Source organism: Rhinopithecus roxellana, chromosome 5 (genome assembly GCF_007565055.1).
Source record: "Rhinopithecus roxellana isolate Shanxi Qingling chromosome 5, ASM756505v1, whole genome shotgun sequence".
NCBI classification, from domain to species: domain Eukaryota; kingdom Metazoa; phylum Chordata; class Mammalia; order Primates; family Cercopithecidae; genus Rhinopithecus; species Rhinopithecus roxellana.
In genome coordinates this window covers 29,251,905-29,271,616 of record NC_044553.1, presented here as the reverse complement: position 1 = coordinate 29,271,616, position 19,712 = coordinate 29,251,905, and the positions used below count along the sequence as shown (strand labels likewise).

At 41.7% G+C, this 19,712-nt stretch overlaps 1 protein-coding gene across 1 annotated transcript in view; it reads left to right on the top strand.

Moving 5' to 3' along the window:
* VPS39 (VPS39 subunit of HOPS complex) overlaps positions 1–19,712 on the top strand; it is a 48,785-nt gene that overhangs the window by 836 nt on the left and 28,237 nt on the right. Inside the window, exons 2-7 of the mRNA XM_010367029.2 lie at positions 7,864–7,929; positions 14,848–14,912; positions 15,564–15,606; positions 16,461–16,555; positions 17,806–17,904; positions 18,301–18,393. Coding sequence (XP_010365331.1) covers positions 7,864–7,929; positions 14,848–14,912; positions 15,564–15,606; positions 16,461–16,555; positions 17,806–17,904; positions 18,301–18,393 — 461 coding nt within the window. The remainder of the gene's footprint in view (positions 1–7,863; positions 7,930–14,847; positions 14,913–15,563; positions 15,607–16,460; positions 16,556–17,805; positions 17,905–18,300; positions 18,394–19,712) is intronic.

The window sequence follows — 19,712 nt, the reverse complement described above, 5'->3', positions numbered from 1 at the left end:
GGCGGAAGAGTTTCCAGACTGTCATGAAACCTAACCCATAAAAACTAGCATAGTCCTTTTGGGATTGACTAGTGCAGAAGGCAGGGATAGACATCTCTTGTGTGCTCTGAAATACAAATTAAGGTTTCAGGGATAACGGTGAACATTGTGCTCTTATCTATGAGTGACTGGTTTGATATCAGCCCCCAAAGACCCAGGAAATCATTTCTAACTTTCCTCCTAATGTTTAGGTCCTAGAAATCAAGGACCATAAAAAGATGATTCAGATCCCTTAATCAGATCTTATACTGGGCTAGATAGGTAACCATGATGGGCCTCATGGAATCTTGGTGTGTCTGATATTGTGTGCATCAGCTGTTCACAGTGTCACCGAGTCATCCTTGCAGAGTTCTTCATGATTTCTTCTGTAGGGTTCTTTCACGAAGAATTTTCATGTTAATGTGCACCCTTCCTCCTTTAGCAGCTCTGGGTCTCTTTAAAATCACACCTCCACAGTAAGCAGTTCTAGTCCTTTGGGTTAAGAGGAGAATCCTATTTCCTCCAGACATCTCAAGAAAACCAATTTCTGTCATTAAATGCTCTCATTAAACATTTAAATAGAGAAGGAGAAAGTTTTTAAATGAAAGACGTGACACTGCATGAAGGGATTAATTCCCCCATTGCTTCATCAGATATATGTATTAGGTGCCTACATGGGCCATTCTCTTTGCTAGGGACAGTAATACAATGATGAATAAGAAACGGTGCCTGTGCTCCTAGGACACACATTGGGGGGACAAAGACATGTGAACAGATTATGATACTAGAGACATATGGATGAGGGGGTACTCAACTCAGCTAAGGACATGTTTCTGAAAGGCATTAAGGATTAATGCAGCTGTTGCCACACTTGACGTAGCGCATCAGAATCCTTGACTCCGATCTCCTGTTGGACCATTAGCACATAGTGCTCCTAGACTCTCAGTAACTCCACTTTGTCACAGTAAAAATTCCTTGCACCTGTGGTTTTCAGGAACACAGTTTTGAAACGATAGGTAGCTTTTGGCCTTCCTTGATCACCCACCAAACAGGAGAAATGCTCTTTGCTTCCTAAGGTGCTTTAGTACATATTAGGTTACAAGAGGCCATTAAGTGCCTCCTGCTTCAAAAGTGCTTTATTTCCAGATTTGAGCAGCAGTAATTATTGCTGTTTCTAGTCATTACCCTTTTTTAACTACATTGTGCCTTTGGATGCAAAGTTCGTCCGGTAATTTCCAGAGGCAGGTCACACAGGGCCAAATAATATTTAAGGTGTAAATGTCTTAGAGACAACATACTCTGTCTCCTAGGAAATAGAAATCAAGGGGGCCGGGCGCGGTGGCTCACGCCTGTAATCCCAGCACTTTGGGAGGCCGAGGCGGGCGGATCATGAGGTCAGGAGATTGAGACCATCCTGGCTAACACGATGAAACTCTGTCTCTAGTAAAAATACAAAAAATTAGCCGGGCGTGGTGGCGGGCGCCTGCAGTCCCAGCTACTCTGGAGGCTGAGGCAGGAAAATGGCGTGAACCCGGGAGGCGGAGCTTGCAGTGAGCCGAGATCGCGCCTCCGCACTCTAGCCTGGGTGACAGAGCGAGACTCCGTCTCAAAAAAAAAAAAAAAAGAAAAAGAAAGGAAATCAGGGGAACATGATAAGGGTGATTTCTTTCTAAACTCCAAATATGTATAATCCTGCTGCCTTTTCAGCATCTTCATTTGGATGTCTCATAGCATAACCAAAACAGTTCTTGATTCCTCTCCCCTCAAACATGCCTGTCCTCCTGTATCTTAATCTCAGCAGTTGGCATTTCTATTTACCTGTTTGACTAAGGCCAAAAGCTTTGGAATCGTTCTTGACTTCTTTCATTCTATTTTACACTATATCCCATCTATCAGCAAATCTTGTGTGTTCTACCCCAGAATAAATCTGAAATCCAGTCATTTCTGTCTTGATAATTACTACTCTTGAAGGCACCATCATCTGTCACCTGAATTACTGTAGTAGTCTTCTCATTGATCACCCTATATTTGCCATTTTGCCATTTTCAGTTTTTTATCTACCAGGTAGAGTGAAACTTTGAAAACCTAAATCTGATTCCATCCTCTGCTCAAAACCCTCCCGTGGTATTACATCACAACTAGAATAAGTTCCAAAGTCTTTACCCTGTCTGGCAACATCTGACGTGCTGAGGCCCTGGTAGCTTCCCTGTTTCCTGTGCACTTACTTCTCATGCCTTTCTGGTACCAGTCCCACACAGCCTTCCTTGTTCCATCAATGCACAAAGCACATACCCACCCCAGGGCCTTTACACTTGCTGTTTCCTCGGCCTGGCACTCACTTGCCTTGGTATATATGGTTCATTCCTCATTTCACTCAGTTCTCTGCTGAAATGTCACCCAAATCAGCAAAACCTTCCCTACGTATCCTATATAAAAGAGATTGCCACGTCCACCAATGTGCTGTTTTCTTAGCCTTATCTTCTAATCATGGGTCACCATCTACTGTTGTTTTATGTATTTAATTATTATTGCATTCTCTCACTCCACATTAGAATATAAGTTCCCTCAGGGCAGGAACTTCGTTTTCTACATTGCTATATCCGGGGTACCTAAAACGTTTCCTGACTCAGTGGTTATTCATTAAATATATATTTAATGAATAATGTTGATATGAATAGTAATAGCTTGCAGTTGTTAAATGCTAATCTGTATTAGGCTTTTATAAAATAAGACTCCATGTTACAGAAGAAGGACCTGAGGCTTAGATAATTTAAGAAATTTTTCCAAGGTCACACGTCCTGTAAATCATGTCTGCTTCTAGAGCCTGGTTCCCAAACTTGAATGTATATTCAAAGCCTGTAAAAAAAATGCAGACTTCATGTGTATATATGAGTATCTGTATATCTGTATATACATACATACCTATATTTTCCAGAGAAACAATGGAAAGATAACTCAAAAATTACTAAAATGATGCCCATAGCAGAAGGGAGAGGAGAGGATAAGATGGACAATGATAGAAATTAGACTTTTCATCATTTTAGCTTTGGAACTACAAAAATGTCTCATAAAAACAAATAATAAAATTTTATTTTATTTTATTTTATTATTTTTTGAGACTGAGTCTCGCTATGTCGCCCGGGCTAGAGTCCAGCAGTACAATCTCAGCTCACTGCAACTTCCGCCTCCCAGGCGTGTACCTGTACAAGCCATTGTTGTGCCTCAGCCTCCTGAGTAGCTGGGATTACAGGCGCCCACCACCATGCCTGGCTAATTTTTGTACTTTTAGTAGAGACGGGGTTTTGCCATTTTGGCCAGGCTGGTCTCAAACTCCTGACCTCAGGTGATCCCCACCTCAGCCTCCCAAAGTGCTGGGATTATAGGCGTGAGCCACTGTGCCCAGCCAACAAAATTAAATTTTAAAATGTAGATTTCAGAGTACCACCTCAAAGCCATTGAATCTGAATCTCCATGTGCAGGGCCCAGGAATGTGCATTTTTAATCAGTCCAGGTGATTCTAATGCAGCTGATTGGGGGCTTATGCCCAGATGAGAAGTACTGTTATTTGCCATGTTACCCAACGAAGGGAAGTGACTACTATCTTATTCATCTTTGTGTTCCCTGCAGTGGCCAGCATTGGGCCAGAAATGGAATTTATTACATGAAGCTGGACTGCATTGCACTGTTGGAAGGAGTTCCATTAGGGTTATTATGAGCAACAGGGCCTAGCCCTCCTTCCCAGGAGGAATTAAGTCCAACCTTGTGGCTCAGGGTGAGGCCGTCAGGAGTTTTCCAGGGCTGATACTGCTTTGCTTATGTGTGCATTATGTGTTTGCGTAGTATGTCTCGCTTTCTGTTGTGTGTTACTGTCTTGAGTCTCAGAAGGGACTGTCCACCCCATGCTGCACGTGCTCTGCGGGCTTGTCATTCTCTGTGTTGTGCATGCACAGCTGTGTTAAATAACGTGTCTTAGAGAGTGGAGAACCCAACATGGGACAGATCCTCTGGCTAATGGCACATTTAATCAATCAGGTTGATTTAAAAGTTTTCAGTGAATTTAACACATCAGAATGATTCCCTTTTATGACCAGTAGAATAGACATTTGGTTTTTTTTTTTTTTTTTGAGGTGGAGTTTCACACGTCACCCAGGCTGGAGTGCAATGGCACAACCTCTGCCTCCTGGGTTCAAGTGATTCTCCTGGCTCAGCCTCCCCAGTACCTGGGATTACAGGTGCTCGCCACCACACTTGGCTAATTTTTTTTTTTTTGAGACAGGAGTCCTGCCCTATCACCCAGGCTGGAGTACAGTGGTGCGATCTCAGCTCACTGCAACCTCTCCCTCCGGGGTTGACACGTTTCTCTTGCCTCAGTCTCCTGAGTAGCTGGGATTACAGGCACACACACCATGCCCAGCTAATTGTTTTTGTATTTTTAGTAGAGACAGGGTTCCACTATACTGAACTGGTCTTGAACTCCTGACTTCAGGTGATCTGCCCGCCTTGGCCTCCCAAAGTGCTAGGATTACAAGCTTGAGCCACCACACCTGGCCTAATTTTTGTATTTTTTAGTAGAGATGGGGTTTCACCGTATTGGCCAGGCTGGTCTTAAACTCCTGACCTCTAGTGATTCACCCACCTCGTCCTCCCAAAGTGCTGGGATTACAGGTGTGAGCCACCATGCCCGGCCCCTAGACATTTGATTTTTAAAAATGTTTTGACATGTCTTAGTTTGAGTTCACAAGAAAAAAAAGTAAATTAATCTAAAAATCTATTGGCAACAAACATTTCAATAAAAATGGAAAATAGACTCTTGAATGTCATGTTTAAGAATTTGACTTCATATTTTGGTAGTGTAGCTTCCTAAGATTTTTTAAGCCCCAGTGTGACAGCTTCAGAGATCTGCTCTGAGATAACTGACAGCAAATGTGAGAGAATGCCTGGAGTGAATGAGACCAGTTGAAGCTGTCACAGGGGTCCCTGGAGAGACTCTACAGGAGGAGGCTGTCATGAGGAACCATTAGAGATAAAATTCATAGACCCTGGCCAACTTGGGAGGAAGCTGAGGCTATTAAAATAGATAAAGAAAAACAGGAACTGGCGGGGATTTGGGGGACAGAGTGGAGAGAGAAGGATGGGGAAGATGGTGAACATTATGTTGGCCTTTTGTTTTGGTTATAGATTTTTATGCATGAGGGAATTTTTTAAAAATTTCCACTTCATTTTATTTATATCTGAAATATCAGTGGGTGGCCTAAAAATCAACTTTAGTATTGCCAAATTGCCTGATATCATGATATCTATAAATAAAGTTAGAAATATAATATCTTTTACAAAGCAAGCATTGCAAAATGAATTCTTTTACTTTTTCATGTTCTGTCCCAGCATAAATCTCCAGCCTTCATTAGAGCTGCTGTTATTTCTGATTTCAACTTAATGTTATTAAGAGGATACAGTGTTACTTTTTGTGACCTGCCTTTCCTTTAAGACCCCAAATCAAAGAAAGTAGAATCACTCTGTTTTTCTGGATGACTAAGAACATCATCCTGGAGAAGTATTACTGATCCTTTGGATAAAGAATGTAGATGCTGACCTGTTTTTATAAATATAACTACTGTGTTTCAGACAACCTTTGGCTGACACCCATTCTTTTGACATGGGTGCCTTAGTAAGTACATCATAGCATGTGGTTGGGAATGAGACAAATTGGGGTTGGGATCCCGACTCGGCTGCTTGCCACATGTGTGACTCTGGAAAAGTTATGTATTCCCTAGGTCTCAACTTCCTCATCTATAAAATGGGGATTGGAAAAAAGGACTTACTTCAAGGGGTAGTTGGGAGGATTAGTGAACTAACAGATGTGCTTAGCATTTCCTGGAACACAATACATGCGCAATAAAAGTTATCTATTTGTCCCATTATCCAAGATTTTATTTTACAGAGATCCAGAATCAAGAGAGTTTATGAAAGGAATGAGTGACCTTTATGTTATCAAAAAGCTAAGGAAGTATCTGTACATGCTTACCTTCCTCGAATGACGTAATTTGGTAATCAGGGTAATTATTTAAACTCTTTCTGAGCCTCTTTTTACCTAGACCAGTGCCTCCCACAATGTGGTCCTTCAACCACCAGCATCAGCATCATCTGGGAAGTTGTTAGAAATGAAAATTCCTGGGCCTACTTTTAGACCTGCTGAATCCGAAGCTCTGGGGTAGAGCCTAGCGCTCTGTTTTAACAAACTCTCAAATAATTGTGATACACTAAAGTTTAAGAACCACTAGCCTAGACCGTCTTTTAAAATGTACAATTTGGCTGGGCACAGTGGCTCACCCCTGTCATCTCAACACTTTGGGAAGCTGAAGGGGCATTGCTTGAGGTCAAGAGTTGGAGACCAGATTGGCAATATTGTGAGCCCTCATCTCTATAAAAAATTTTTTAAAAAATAGCTGAGCGTGGTTGTGCATGCCTGCAGTTGTCGCCACTCAGGAGGCTGAGGTGGGCATATCACTTGAGCCCAGGAGGCAGAGGCTGCAGTGAGCCATGATCACAGGAGGCTGAGGTGGGAGGATCACTTGAGCCAGGGAGGTGGAGGCTGCAGTGAGCCATGATCATGCCACTGCTCTGTAGCCTGGGCGACAGAGTGGAACCCTATCTTAAAAAAATAAAAGTTAAAAAAAAAAGTGTACAATTCAATGGTTTTTAGTATATTCAGAGTTGTGCAACTATCACCACAATTAATTTTAGAACACATTCATCACTTTTAGAAGAAACTCAGTACCCATTAGTATTTACTTTCCATTTTCCCCCAAGCCCACCAACCCTGGGCAACCACTAATCTTTCTACCTCTGTGGATTTGCCTACTCTGGACATTTGATATAAATGGAATCATATGGCCTTTTGTGGTCTGGCTTCCTTCAGTTAGCATCATGTTTTCAGGTGCATCTATGTTGCAGCATATATCCACACTTCCTTTCTTTTCATTGTTAGCTAATATTCCATTATATAGACATGCCACATTTTGTTTATTTATTCATCAGTTGGTGGACATTTGGTTTGTTTCCATCTTTTAGCTATTACAAATAATACTGCTGTGAACATTTGTGTACAAGTTTTTGTGTAGAATATGTTTTCATTTCTGTTGGGTGTGTACCCAGGAGTGGAATTGCTGGTTCCCAGGGTAGCTATGTTTAGCCTTTTGAGGAACTGCAAGACTTTTCCAAAGCGGCTGTCCCATTTTACATTCCTGCCAGCAGTGTATGAGGGTTCTAATGTCTTTATATTCTCATCAACACTTGTTATTAAATATTTTCTACTAGACTATCTTTTGAGATAATGAATTCTGTAAGCCTATTACGCTATGTAATTTATTTTCCTGAAAGTAAAAGCATTTAAAGGATGCCTCTTAGCTATTATTTCTGAGGTTGGATACCTGGTTTCACATTTGTACTTCCATTTTGTGATTTTATAAACTTTCATCATATTCTTTTTAGCTGAATTTAAAAATATAGATCTAAAGATTTATATCTTAATATAAGTATATATAAAAAATAAAAATCAATCATTTAATCTTAAAAATACAAAGCCCTTCTTTTTTATTAGTTTAATATTAATTGAGCCAGTGACATTTTTATCCTCTGATATGTCTAGCCTAGTAATTATTCAATAAATGTATTTTTAATTGGTTGATTCTCAAACATTAGTATAAACTTTCCTTAGCTTTGCAAAACACCTGCTATCAAAAGCAACTCATTTTCTTGACACATTGATTTCTGATGACAAGCCCCAGCTAAAGAAATAGGGTTATACTCAAGCTGATTGACCTTTCTCAAAGCTGTTTTTTTTTCCAGAGGAATGGCTTCTTGTGGGAACCAAACAAGGACATCTTCTTCTCTATAGGATTCGGAAGGACGTTGGTAAGTGCATATTGCTCATGAAAAAATAATAATAATGATAATGTTTTAATAGTCAGCTAGTATACAACGGTAAAATCAGTTATTCCTGGACCATTGAAAGAGAGAGTGAAGGTTAGAGGGAGCACGGTGGGAAAATGGGGAGAAGACTTGAGAATGCCTAGGGCTTTTCTCCTTCAAACTGTATTGCCCTACCTACATCTGGGAGGTGAGGATGAGTTGCTGGTTTACTTATTACTGAATTACTTATTACTGGTAGTGAGTCTCTAAGGAAAGAGGAGGTGGTGGTTTTCCTCCTCTTTTCTTAGAGACTCACTACCAGTAATAAGAAATACTATTAATGGGAATAAGATTCCTGTATCTATGGTGTGGTGGTAGGAAAAAAAATTAGGAAACATTGGTTTAAAATATCTTGTTAGCTTATGAGGGGTAGACCAGGAAGAGAGGACCAGGGTTTCTGTTCATGTGCACTTCCCCCTGGCTGCGTGACTGTGAGCAGGTTCTTTCCAACATCAGTTTTCTATAAACTCTGTCTCACAAAGTTGTTGGGGCAGATGCAATAATAGGCTTAAAGAAACTGTGAAAACTAAAGTTCTAATCAAATGTGACTGTCAGTAACGTAGAGTAATAACTAAAGTATTTGAAATGTATTCTGTTAAAGAGTGTTTTTTTACTGGGGCAGAAAGTACCTCACTGCCCTTCCCTGTTTTCATTTTTGTGCTCTCTTTATGGAGAATAGATGTGTTGAGGTATTATGCCCTGGAGCCACTCTACAGAAATCTGCAGTTAATTTCATACCTTTCAATCTAATATATATTTCTCTGGTAAATAGCTTAAGAGATAGCTTAAGATAAATAGAGCTCTCTTTAGGAACCTGGAGCAAGGGTAACATGGGGGGGAAAAGCACCTTACTAGTGAACCCGGCAAAGAGGAAGATATCCTGGTCAGTTTCTGCAGCAGGTGTAGGAAAATAAACCAGAGAATAAAATAGAGAATTTATTTCATTTCTAAGTTTTTCAACTGTCCTCTAAATCAGGGGTCAGCAAACTTGTTCTGAAAAGGTCCAAAGAATAAATATTTTAGGCTTTGCAGTGTTGTAAGTACTTAACTCTGCCATTGTAACATGAAAGCAGCTGTAAGCAATATATAATGAATAGGTGTGGTTATGTTCCAATAAAACTTTATTTACAAAAACATGCAAAGGCCTCAGTTTGGCCCTTGGGCAGTACATTGTTGATCTTTGTTTTAATGTTTTAAATTTTTAATTCTTGGCTAGGTGAAGTGGCTCATGCCTATAATCTCAGCACTTTGGGAGACTGAAGTGGGAGGAATGTTTGAGGCCAGGAGTTTGAGACCAGCCTGGGCAACATAGCGACACCCTCTCTACTAAAAATTAGCTGGATGTGGTGGCACGTGCTTGTAATTCCAGCTGCTGTGGAGGCTGAGCTGAGAGGATTGCTTGAGCCCAGGAGGTTGAGGCTGCAGTGAGCTGTGATCGCACCATTGCTCTCCAGCCTTAGCAACAGACCTTGTCTCAAAAAAAATTTTTTTTTTTAGTTCTCAGAGCCAAAATATTTGCATTCTGTGATATTTACCTGGTCTATAATTTTAAAATTAAGCTCACATTTTAATTTTAAAGCTAAAAATGCTTATCTTATTCAGCATTCAACAACTGTTTTTTGACTCTCTACTTTCAGACCTAAACTGGTAATATGAGCGTTAATCTGGCTTGGAACCCCGGTGGCGACTATTCCTTGCTCTGTGATCATTTTATCATGTCAACTTTGACAAATTAGTTAATGTTCCTGGGCCTCAGTTTCTCCATAGGTAGCCTAAATATAAGACAATTAGGAAATCAAACTCTGATTTGAAACTTTTTCTTCAAGAAATGTCATTTTTCCCTATACTCTTGGTGAACAGTTTAGTTCTGGCCCAGCTCTGGCCTGGTGTGGGCCAGAAATAGACCTGGGCCTGTGTGAATAAGTTCTAGGGTTAGTTTGGTTTCTAGATTTGAGGTATTTCAAGCCTAAATAGGTCTATGGGTAGACTGTCTTTCTGAGGAAAGGGAGGGGATAATAGGGTCAAGAAAAGACCAGGGCTAGGGATCGTGGGCTCTGATCTGATCTGAGTCATTTCCCGGGAGCTCAGTTGAGCCAGTGACATTTTTATCCTCTGATATGTCTAGCCTAGTAATTGTTCAGTAAATGTCTTTTTAATTGGTTAATTCTCAAACATGAGTATAAACATTTCTCAACAGACATCTCTAGGCTTCATTTTACTCCTTTATTTTTTGAGACAGGGTCTTACTCTGTTGCCTAGGCTGGAGTGTAGTGGCGCTATCCTGGCTCACTGTAGCCTCAACCTCCTGGGTTCAAAACATCCTCCCACCTCAGCCTCCCAGGTAGCTGGGACCACAGGCACACACCAACATGCCCGACCCATTTTTGTCTCTTTTGTAGAGATGGGGTTTCGCCAGATTGCCCAGGCTGGACTTGAATTCCTAGGCTCAAGTAATCTGCCCATCTCAGCCTCCCAAAGTTCTGGGACTACAGATGTGTGCCACCATGCCCAGCTAATTTTTGTATTTTTTTAGAGACAGGGTTTCACCATCTTGGCCAGGCTGGTCTGGAATTCCTGACCTCAAGTGATCCGCCCGCCTCAGCCTCCCAAAGTGCTGGGATTACAGGCGTGAGCCACTGTGCCCAGCCCAGTCTACTCTTATCTTGAACTGAGAGGGGTTAGATTAGTTCATGTCTGAGGCCTTTACAACTCAAGGTTTATTTCAGTCGTGCTGAGAAGCGTTCTCAAAGTGTGGTCTCTAGACCCCTGGGGATCCCCAAGATCCTTTCAGAGGACCTACAAGGACAAAACCAAGTTTGCAAAAACACTGAAACATTTCATTGTTTTTTTTTTTTCCCCACTGTATTGACATTTACAATGATGGTGCAAAAGGAATGGTGATTAAAACTGGTGGGCACCTGAACACAAATCAGAACAGTAGCACCTAACTTCAAATAGAGACTTTAAAAAAACAAGAAAAAAAAAGTGGTACCAGGCTGTACTAATAGTCATTGTGTAATTCTCACCATGGGCTCACCATGCGTTTTTGTTTGTTTGTTTGTTTGTTTGTTTGAGATGGTCTCACTCTGTCACTCAGACTAGAGTCCTGTGGCGCAATCGTGACTCACTGCAACCTGTAACTCCTAGGCTCAGGCGATCCTCCCGCCTCAGCCTCTCAAGCAGCTAGGACCACCAGCACACACCAATGTGCCCAGATAGGTTTTACTTCTCATAAAGATGAGGTGTCTCTTGTTGCCCAGGGTGGCCTCAAACTCCGTGCCTCAAGTGATGGGTTGTTGTTGTTTTTTCTTTCTTTTTTTTTTTTTGAGACGAAATTTCACTCTTGTCACCTAAGCTGGAATACAGTGGCACATTCTCAGCTCACTGCAACCTCCCCCTCCCAGGTTCAAGCAATTCTCGTGCTTCAGCCTCCTGAGTAACTGGGATTACAGGTACCCACCACCACACATGGCTAATTTTTGTGTTTTTAGTAGAGACAGGATTTCACCATGTTGGCCAGGCTGTTCTTGAACTCCTGACCTCAGGTGACCCACCTGTCTCGGCCTCCCAAAGTGTGGGGATTACAGTCGTGAACCACCACGCCCGGCCAGTTGTGTGTGTGTGTGTGAGAAAGCTAGTTTCACTTAAGAATGTTCTTGGTTAGGCAGTAAAAGTTGTTATTTTTATTGTATTTTGACTTTTGGCAACACATCTTTTTAGCAATCTCTTGTGATATGAGAAGTACACATACAGTACTTCTGCTGTGTGCTAAGGTGTGAAGTCCGATGGCTGTCTTGAGGAAAAAATGCTTGTGTGATTGAGTTATGAGCTAAACTGGCTACTTTTTTCATGGAGTGTTGTGTTTGTTTGAAGAATGACAGGTTGTGGTTTTTTCAGACCATTTGGATATTTGGCAGGTTTTTTTTTTTTTTTTTTTTTTTTAATGAGCAAAGGGAATCTGTTACTTTAAGGTAAACAACTGGCAGTATTTGTTGTGAACAATGAAGTTAGAGCTTTCAAGAAAAAAATAGAATTGTGGAAAACTTGTGTTCACCCCCCTGAGTGTGACAGCTTCTCCATAATTAAAGATTTTTTCTGATGAGATTGGGGGTGATAATAATGAGTGTCATTTTTTAACATCCTATAATGAAATGTAGGTCTCGATTGGAAAATCTGCATAACTCAGTAAACCAACATTTTCCAGATGACGAATGCATGAAGTTTTAAAATCATGTGTGAGTAAAAGATACATTCAAAGTGTAAGGTAGACCAATGTTTTTTGACGTGACAAAAAATGAAAAGTTCATTGACAAGTATGAGATTTCACTTTACGAGAAATTACATTTGTTAAGTGTTGGTATAGTGTCAAAGAATAATCTGAAAAATCTATTAAAGTACTTTTCCCTTTTCAACTGTATATCTATATGAGGACAGATTTTTTTATCATATACTTCAGCCAAAACAAATTAAATTATCAAAACAGATTAAATGCAGAAGCAGATGTGGGTTCTTATGGGGTTATTGTTGTTTTTTAATACATACATGTTTTTAAACGTATGTATGTTTTTAAATACATACATGTTTTTTTTTTTTTTTTTGAGACGGAGTCTCGCTCTGTCGTCCAGGCTGGAGTACAGTGGCCGGATCTCAGCTCACTGCAAGCTCCGCCTCCCGGGTTTACACCATTCTCCTGCCTCGGCCTCCCGAGCAGCTGGGACTACAGGCGCCCGCCACCTTGCCCGGCTAGTTTTTTTTTTTTTTGTATTTTTTTTAGTAGAGACGGGGTTTCACTGTGTTAGCCAGGATGGTCTCGATCTCCTGACCTCGTGATCCGCCCGTCTCGGCCTCCCAAAGTGCTGGGATTACAGGCTTGAGCCACCGCGCCCGGCCACATGTTTTAAAATGTATGTATTTAAATTTCTAATGTAAATATTCATGTATATAATCCCCAGAAAAGTTCTTTGAAGTCCTCAGTAATTTTTAAGATTATCAAGATTTGGAGAAAAAAAAGTTTAAGAATCTCTGCCTTGGCCGGGCGCGGTGGCTCAAGCCTGTAATCCCAGCACTTTGGGAGGCCGAGGCGGGCGGATCACAAGGTCAGGAGGTCGAGACCATCCTGGCTAACACAGTGAAACCCCGTCTCCACTTAAAAAATACAAAAAATTAGCCGGGCGAGATGGCGGGCGCCTGTAGTCCCAGCTACTCGGGAGGCTGAGGCAGGAGAATGGCGTGGACCCGGGAGGCGGAGCTTGCAGTGAGCTGAGATCCGGCCACTGCACTCCAGCCTGGGCGACAGAGCGAGACTCCGTCTCAAAAAAAAAAAAAAAAAAAAAGAATCTCTGCCTTAGAAAATTCTATTTGTAAAGAGAATTATAGGCCTGGAGCAGTGGCTCACACCTGTAATCCCAGCACTTTGGGAGGCCGAGGTGGGTGGATCGCCTGAGGTCAAGAGTTCAAGACCAACCTGGCGAACATGGTGAAACCCCGTCTCTACTAAAAATATAAAAATTAGCCAGGCGTGGTGGCACATGCCTGTAATCCCAGCTACTCCAGAGGCTGAGGGCACAAGAATTGCTTGAACCCAGGAGGTGGAAGTTGCAGTAAGCTGAGATCGCACCACTGCACTCTGGCCTGGGCAACAGAATGATACTCTGTCTCAAAAAAAAAAAAAAAAGGAGAATTATTAAGTGCAATAATAAGGCGCTTTGAAGTGTAGGAAGTGTCTGAATTGTTTTTTTCCTCATGAAATGTAACAACAGAATACCAGGGCACACTCCCTGCAACTTTAGGGCCCTTTCTTCATCCCCTCTACTGAAGGACGCATGGAAGAAGTGAGACCAGCTTTGGTGACATGAGTTCTTATGGCTGCCCCAAAGAGTCTCCCTGATTTCCAGAGGGCAAGGGCAGAGCTAGGTGTGGGGAACAATTCAGGTCAGCAGTGTGAGCATCCTGTCCATGAACTAGAAGGCAGGTAGCAGGGCATGGGCTCAGAGCACAGGCTTTACAGTCAGCCTGGGTTTGCTTGTAGGCTCCCTCACTGGCTGTTACCTAACTGCTTTACCCCTCAGGGCCCTCAGATATGAGCTTGGAATAATAATACCTACTTCTCGGGAGTTGTGAGTTTACAGAAAAAAAAAGTATACATTTTTAAACCCAGAACCCAGTATGTAGTTATTGCTTAGTGATAGCTGCTCTGATGATGATGATGATGATACTCTCTTTTTGACTCATTGGTGACTTTTGAGGCTGAATATTTTTGTCATCCCCAGCAAGGCTGAATTCACATGTTTGTATGGTATATAACTTTCTTCCCCTTTTTTGTAACAGTGCCAGCAGATGTAGCATCACCTGAAAGTGGCAGTAAGTGTAGATGCATTCAGTTGCCTTAGCTCTGGAGATGGGTTTGAGTGTTTGCTCTGTCTCCATGATACAGGACTTAGAGTAGTTGCTGGAAATTAGTTGGTCTGGATCTGAGGATGCTTTGCGCTGGGTTTCATGGCTTGGGCTCTTATATTTGACTGTTACTTTTTACACTCTTCCTTGTGGAACACTTTGCCAAGGTACTGATGATGCAAGATAAGATCTTCAGACTCACAAGTACCTTGCAGCTTCAGTAAACTTTGTGTGATCCTTTCTGCTGATGCCAAGTGAAGGCGCATGAAACGCTCCGCTCTAAAACTGGAGTTGAAAGCATCTTAGAGTGCTCGTAAGACAGCCGGCTATTTAGATCTCTGATTTTTAGTCTTTCAGGAACTTCTAAAGATTTATGTAGGAGAGCAGTATGGAGCAGTATTTTTCTAGTAGTGGTTTTTATATGTATCCCTGTATTTGGAACTTCCAATGTTTATTTCTTTTCCATAGGTTGTAACAGATTTGAAGTGACACTAGAGAAATCCAATAAGAACTTCTCCAAAAAGATTCAGCAGGTAAGCAGTGATGGCAGTCCTTATAAGAATATTTGACTTATAGGAGACCCGTCAAACTAGAATTTTGGTCATGTTATTTATGTATTTATGTATGTATGTTTTTTTTTTTTTTTTTTTGAGGCAGAGTCTCGCTCTGTCACGCAGGCTGGAGTGTAGTGGCGTGATCTCGGCTCACTGCAAGCTCTGCCTCCTGGGTTCATGCCATTCTCCTGCCTCAGCCTTCCAAGTAGCTGGGGCTACAGGCACCCACCACCACGCCCAGCTAATTTTTTGTATTTTTAGTAGAGACAGGGTTTCACTGTGTTAGCCAGGATGGTCTTGATCTCTTGACCTCGTGATCCACCCGCCTTGGCCTCCCAAAATGCTGGGATTACAGGCGTGAGCCACCGCGCCTGGCCGGTAATGTTATTTATTAACTCTGAATCCTCTTCTCTTTGACCTTCCATTTATCCAGGGGTCTCTGCCCATATATCATGTGCCTGAGCCTCTCTCACAAGCAGAAATGATAATCACAGAAACTATAATGCCCAGAAAAATAAGTGAGAGCCCTGTAACTGGATAGGCTCCATGGTCCGTTTTCAGTGCTGAATGAACATTTGCTAAACCTTGTCAGAAATGTTTAATTGAACCTCATGATTTGCTGTTTTCCAGATCCATGTGGTTTCCCAGTTTAAGATTCTGGTCAGCTTGTTAGGTAAGAAAAGGAGTTGCATTTGTATCCTGTGTTTAAAAAGAAAAGATATGACTGATTAACCCTTTCATGGTTAATTTGATAGTGGTTACTTAACAATGAACAGACGTGTTCCAAACCTGGTATGACAGGGTACGTGGGTAATAAAGGCAGCAGCATCCTCCATAAACTCGAACTCTCCTCTCCAAGGAGTCTCACTTTATTCATTCATTCATTCATTGATCAAATATTTATTGAGCCTATTCTATGCAAAGTCTGGACTAGACATTGGAGATAATAAGTTCAGTGAGACATCATTGATATCTTTGAGATGTACGTTCTGATTACAAAGACTAAATGACAGGAAGTAATCACGATACAATGTGGTAAGTTACAGTGGCATGATCTCAGCTCACAGCAGCCTCTGCCTCCTGGGTTCAAGCAATTCTCCTGCTTCAGCCTCCCGAGTAGCTGGGATTGCAGGCACCCACCACCATGCCCAGCTAATTTTTGTATTTTTAGTAGAGACAGGGTTTCACCATATTACCCAGACTCGTCTCAAACTCCTGACCTCAAGTGATCTGCCTGTCTCGGCCTCCCAAAGTGCTGGGATGACAGGCATGAGCCACCGTGCCTGGCCAAGCTCAAATGTTTGAGGAAGAAAATATCCAAGTTTAGAAGACCAGGTGACCTCTTAAATGTTTTGTGCTGGTTATAGGTGAGAATGAATCATCTTAGTGAAACTGAAGGTACATCTTCAGCCAACATCTGCCATTTGCTTCTTCTAGATGTTAACACAGTTACTTTTTTTGCCTCAATAATGGCTCTACTAGAGAATTATGATCATTGATTCTGATGTTATACTTCCTCCCAAACAGAAAATAACATTTATGTCCATGACCTATTGACATTTCAACAAATCACTACGGTTTCAAAGGCAAAGGGAGCATCACTGTTTACGTGTGACCTCCAGGTAAGTTTACCCGAGATGAAATTTGGCTTTATGCTTTAATCAGTACAGTTTTTCCTACATCATTCCTACCATTAGATGGGAAGAATAACATTGATGATCCATACCCAATGGAGACTCCAAAGATCATTTTTTTTCCCCTAAGATGGAGTCTGTTCTGTCGCCCAGGCTACAGTGTAGTGGCATGATCTTGGCTCACTGCAACCCCTACCTCTTGGGCTCAAGTGATTCTCTTGCCTCAGCCTCCTGTGTAGCTGGGACTACAGGCATGCACCACCACGTCCGGCTATTTTTTGTATTTTTTAAATTAGAGATGGGGTTTCACCATGTTGGCCAGGCTAGTCTCGAACTCCTGACCTCAGGTGATCCGCCTGCCTTGGCCTCCCAAAGTGCTGGGATTACAGGTGTGAGCCACCACGTCTGGCCCAAAGAGAATATTTCATTGTATTAGAGAAATTTCTCGATTGGTGCGCATTGTGAAGTTGAAGCGTTTGCGTTCCCTGTGTGTGGGTTAATGAGAATCTAGTGCTATCAGCAAGAGGCAACTAACCATGGACAAAAAGCTTGTCCTGGACAAGCCATTATTGGGAAAGCAAGACTGTAACAATATCATGAAGGCAATTATAAGACATTAAATGGACTCTTGTTCTAAACAGATCACTGAGGTCTTTGTCATTAGAGACTTTTCATTGTTTAGAAAAGACCTCTCTCTTTATTTTTGCCAATTTATCATTCTTGCATTCTTCGGAATCTGCCTCACCCCTCTACTCAACTTACCATTTTTTAGCATTTATGTTCTACAATGACACTGCATCATTTTATGCTTAGGAATATTCTTTTCCTTGCTCTTTAAAGGCGTAAAAGTGGGCTTGATGTCACTAGCACATGGTCACGCCTGACCCAGCATGCGTTGACTGCCAGGAGCAAGAAACATTTAAGAGAAAAAAAGGGGAAAGGAGTTATATAGGGGAAGGACTGCCCCCGGATTTTCGCCTCTGAATTGTGAATGTCCATGTGATTTGCTGGTGCTGTGGTCTTTGGCTGGCAGCCCTTCGGGAGGAAGTGTTCCTCAGTCACTTGTTTCTTAGTGCATCTTAGAGAATGATGTTCTGCGCAGCTTTCCTGGCAGGATGACTGTGTCACAGGGAATTTTCAGACTGGTAGCCATTTCAAGGTAGACAGTCTCTAATTTAGTCATCACTCAGTTAGGGAGAGTCATTGTATTTTCATTTGCTCTGCGTGTCTCCTCCCAGCACACAGAGACCGGTGAGGAGGTGTTACGGATGTGTGTGGCTGTAAAGAAGAAGCTGCAGCTCTATTTCTGGAAGGACAGGGAATTTCATGAATTGCAGGTAAGTCCTCTGTTCCTTGGCCCATGGATTGAGTAGGAACTGCTGCAGTAGCTCAGTTCTAATGAAGTTCAGGATTCCAGTCTTGTCGTTCTACACAGATGAATACTCTTGGTATGAAGTGCATGAGAGCTTGTTGATGCTTACTTGTAATGTGAGTCTACAGTGTTTCTACAGGTCGGTTTATTTCAAAGTGGGTTTTCACCTTTTCCAAATGTACTTTGTCCAGTTCATGGACTTGTATTTTTATTAAGGGTGGTTTCCTGGCCTTGTGCCTGTAGAATTGTGCCCGGTGAGGGCGAGGGTTGTTTTGCAGAATGGAGGTTGCAGAATAACAGGAAAGTCATGATTTTTTAAAAAAATGTTTATTTCATTCAGATCCTTGCTCTCTTTTTTCAGGGGGACTTTAGTGTACCAGATGTGCCCAAGTCCATGGCATGGTGTGAAAATTCTATTTGTGTGGGTTTCAAGAGAGACTACTACCTAATACGGGTAAAACCTTATTATTTTGCAAATATCATGAGTTTATCTTGGGGAAGATGATTATGTGCTCCGAACTCCAGGTCAAGAGACAACTTTAAGTAGAGCTTTTGGCATAACAGGATTTGTTATTTGTATGTGTAGTTATCATTCATGCTCAGCACTTTTCATAAGTAAGATGTCTTATTCATGACTATTTGGACAAATAATGAAGGCTGCTTACCTCTGCCCAGTGGATCATCATGGACTGCTATCCTAATTCTTCAGTGCTCAGGAATTATAAACTAATTTTAGTATAAACTTAAGTATTTTTAAGAATTTGAGTTTCGTCTTCTGCCCTCCTATCTTTTTGTATATTTTGTACTAAAAGTGATTTTCAAATTTCAAAAGCCACAAGTGTTTATTACAGAAAATATAGATAAGGAGATAAAGGAAGTACAAATCAACCATAGTCCCCCCACTCAGAAATAGTCACTGCCAACTTTTTGGTGTATGAGCTTCCATCCTATTTGTAAAAATACCATGTTATACAATTGTTTTATAACCTGTGTTTTCTCATAACATAAGTTGTAAATATCCATGATGTTGTTTTTCTCCAATATGCATACTGTATGTAGAAAAGATTGATACACTGTTCGTTTCATTGAATAATCTAAATCTCTTAGCTTCATACCCCACTCGTAATTCAGACATGGCAATTCTAGAAGCTTTTCTCTCTGTCTTCCACTGGGTGAGCTCTTCATTGTTTTTTTGTTTGTTTGTTTGTTTGTTTGTTTGTTTGTTTTAGACAGGGTTTCCCTGTGTCACCCAGGCTAGAGTGCAGTGGCAGGATCTTAGCTCACTGCAACCTCTGCCTCCTGGGCTCAAGCAATCCTCCCACCTCAGCCTCCCAGGTAGCTGGAATCACACACGCCTACCACCGTGGCCAGCTAATTTTTGTATTTTTTGTAGATATGGGGTTGCAATATGTTGCATAGGCTGGTCTTAAACTCCTGGGCTCAAACAGCCCTCCTCCTCAGCCTCCCAAAGTGCTGGGATTACAGCCACCATGCCCGGCCCCATTGTTACCTTGTTAATATATTTGTTCGGTCTTTGTATCATTTGAGTATCCTAATTTTATCAGCATCAGAGTTGCAGACTCCAGAAGGAGTCACTGCTGTGCAACTGACTAAATAGCAATTAGGCCTATAGATGGTGAGAGAGCTCACAAGGAGTAAGGGAACTCAGCAAAAGCTGGAGTTAAGGCTCTCAGTTCTCTGACTACCTGGGATGCTGACCTCACCTGCAGGGTGGGAAATCTTGCCTTAGGACCAGGTTATTCAGAAATTACT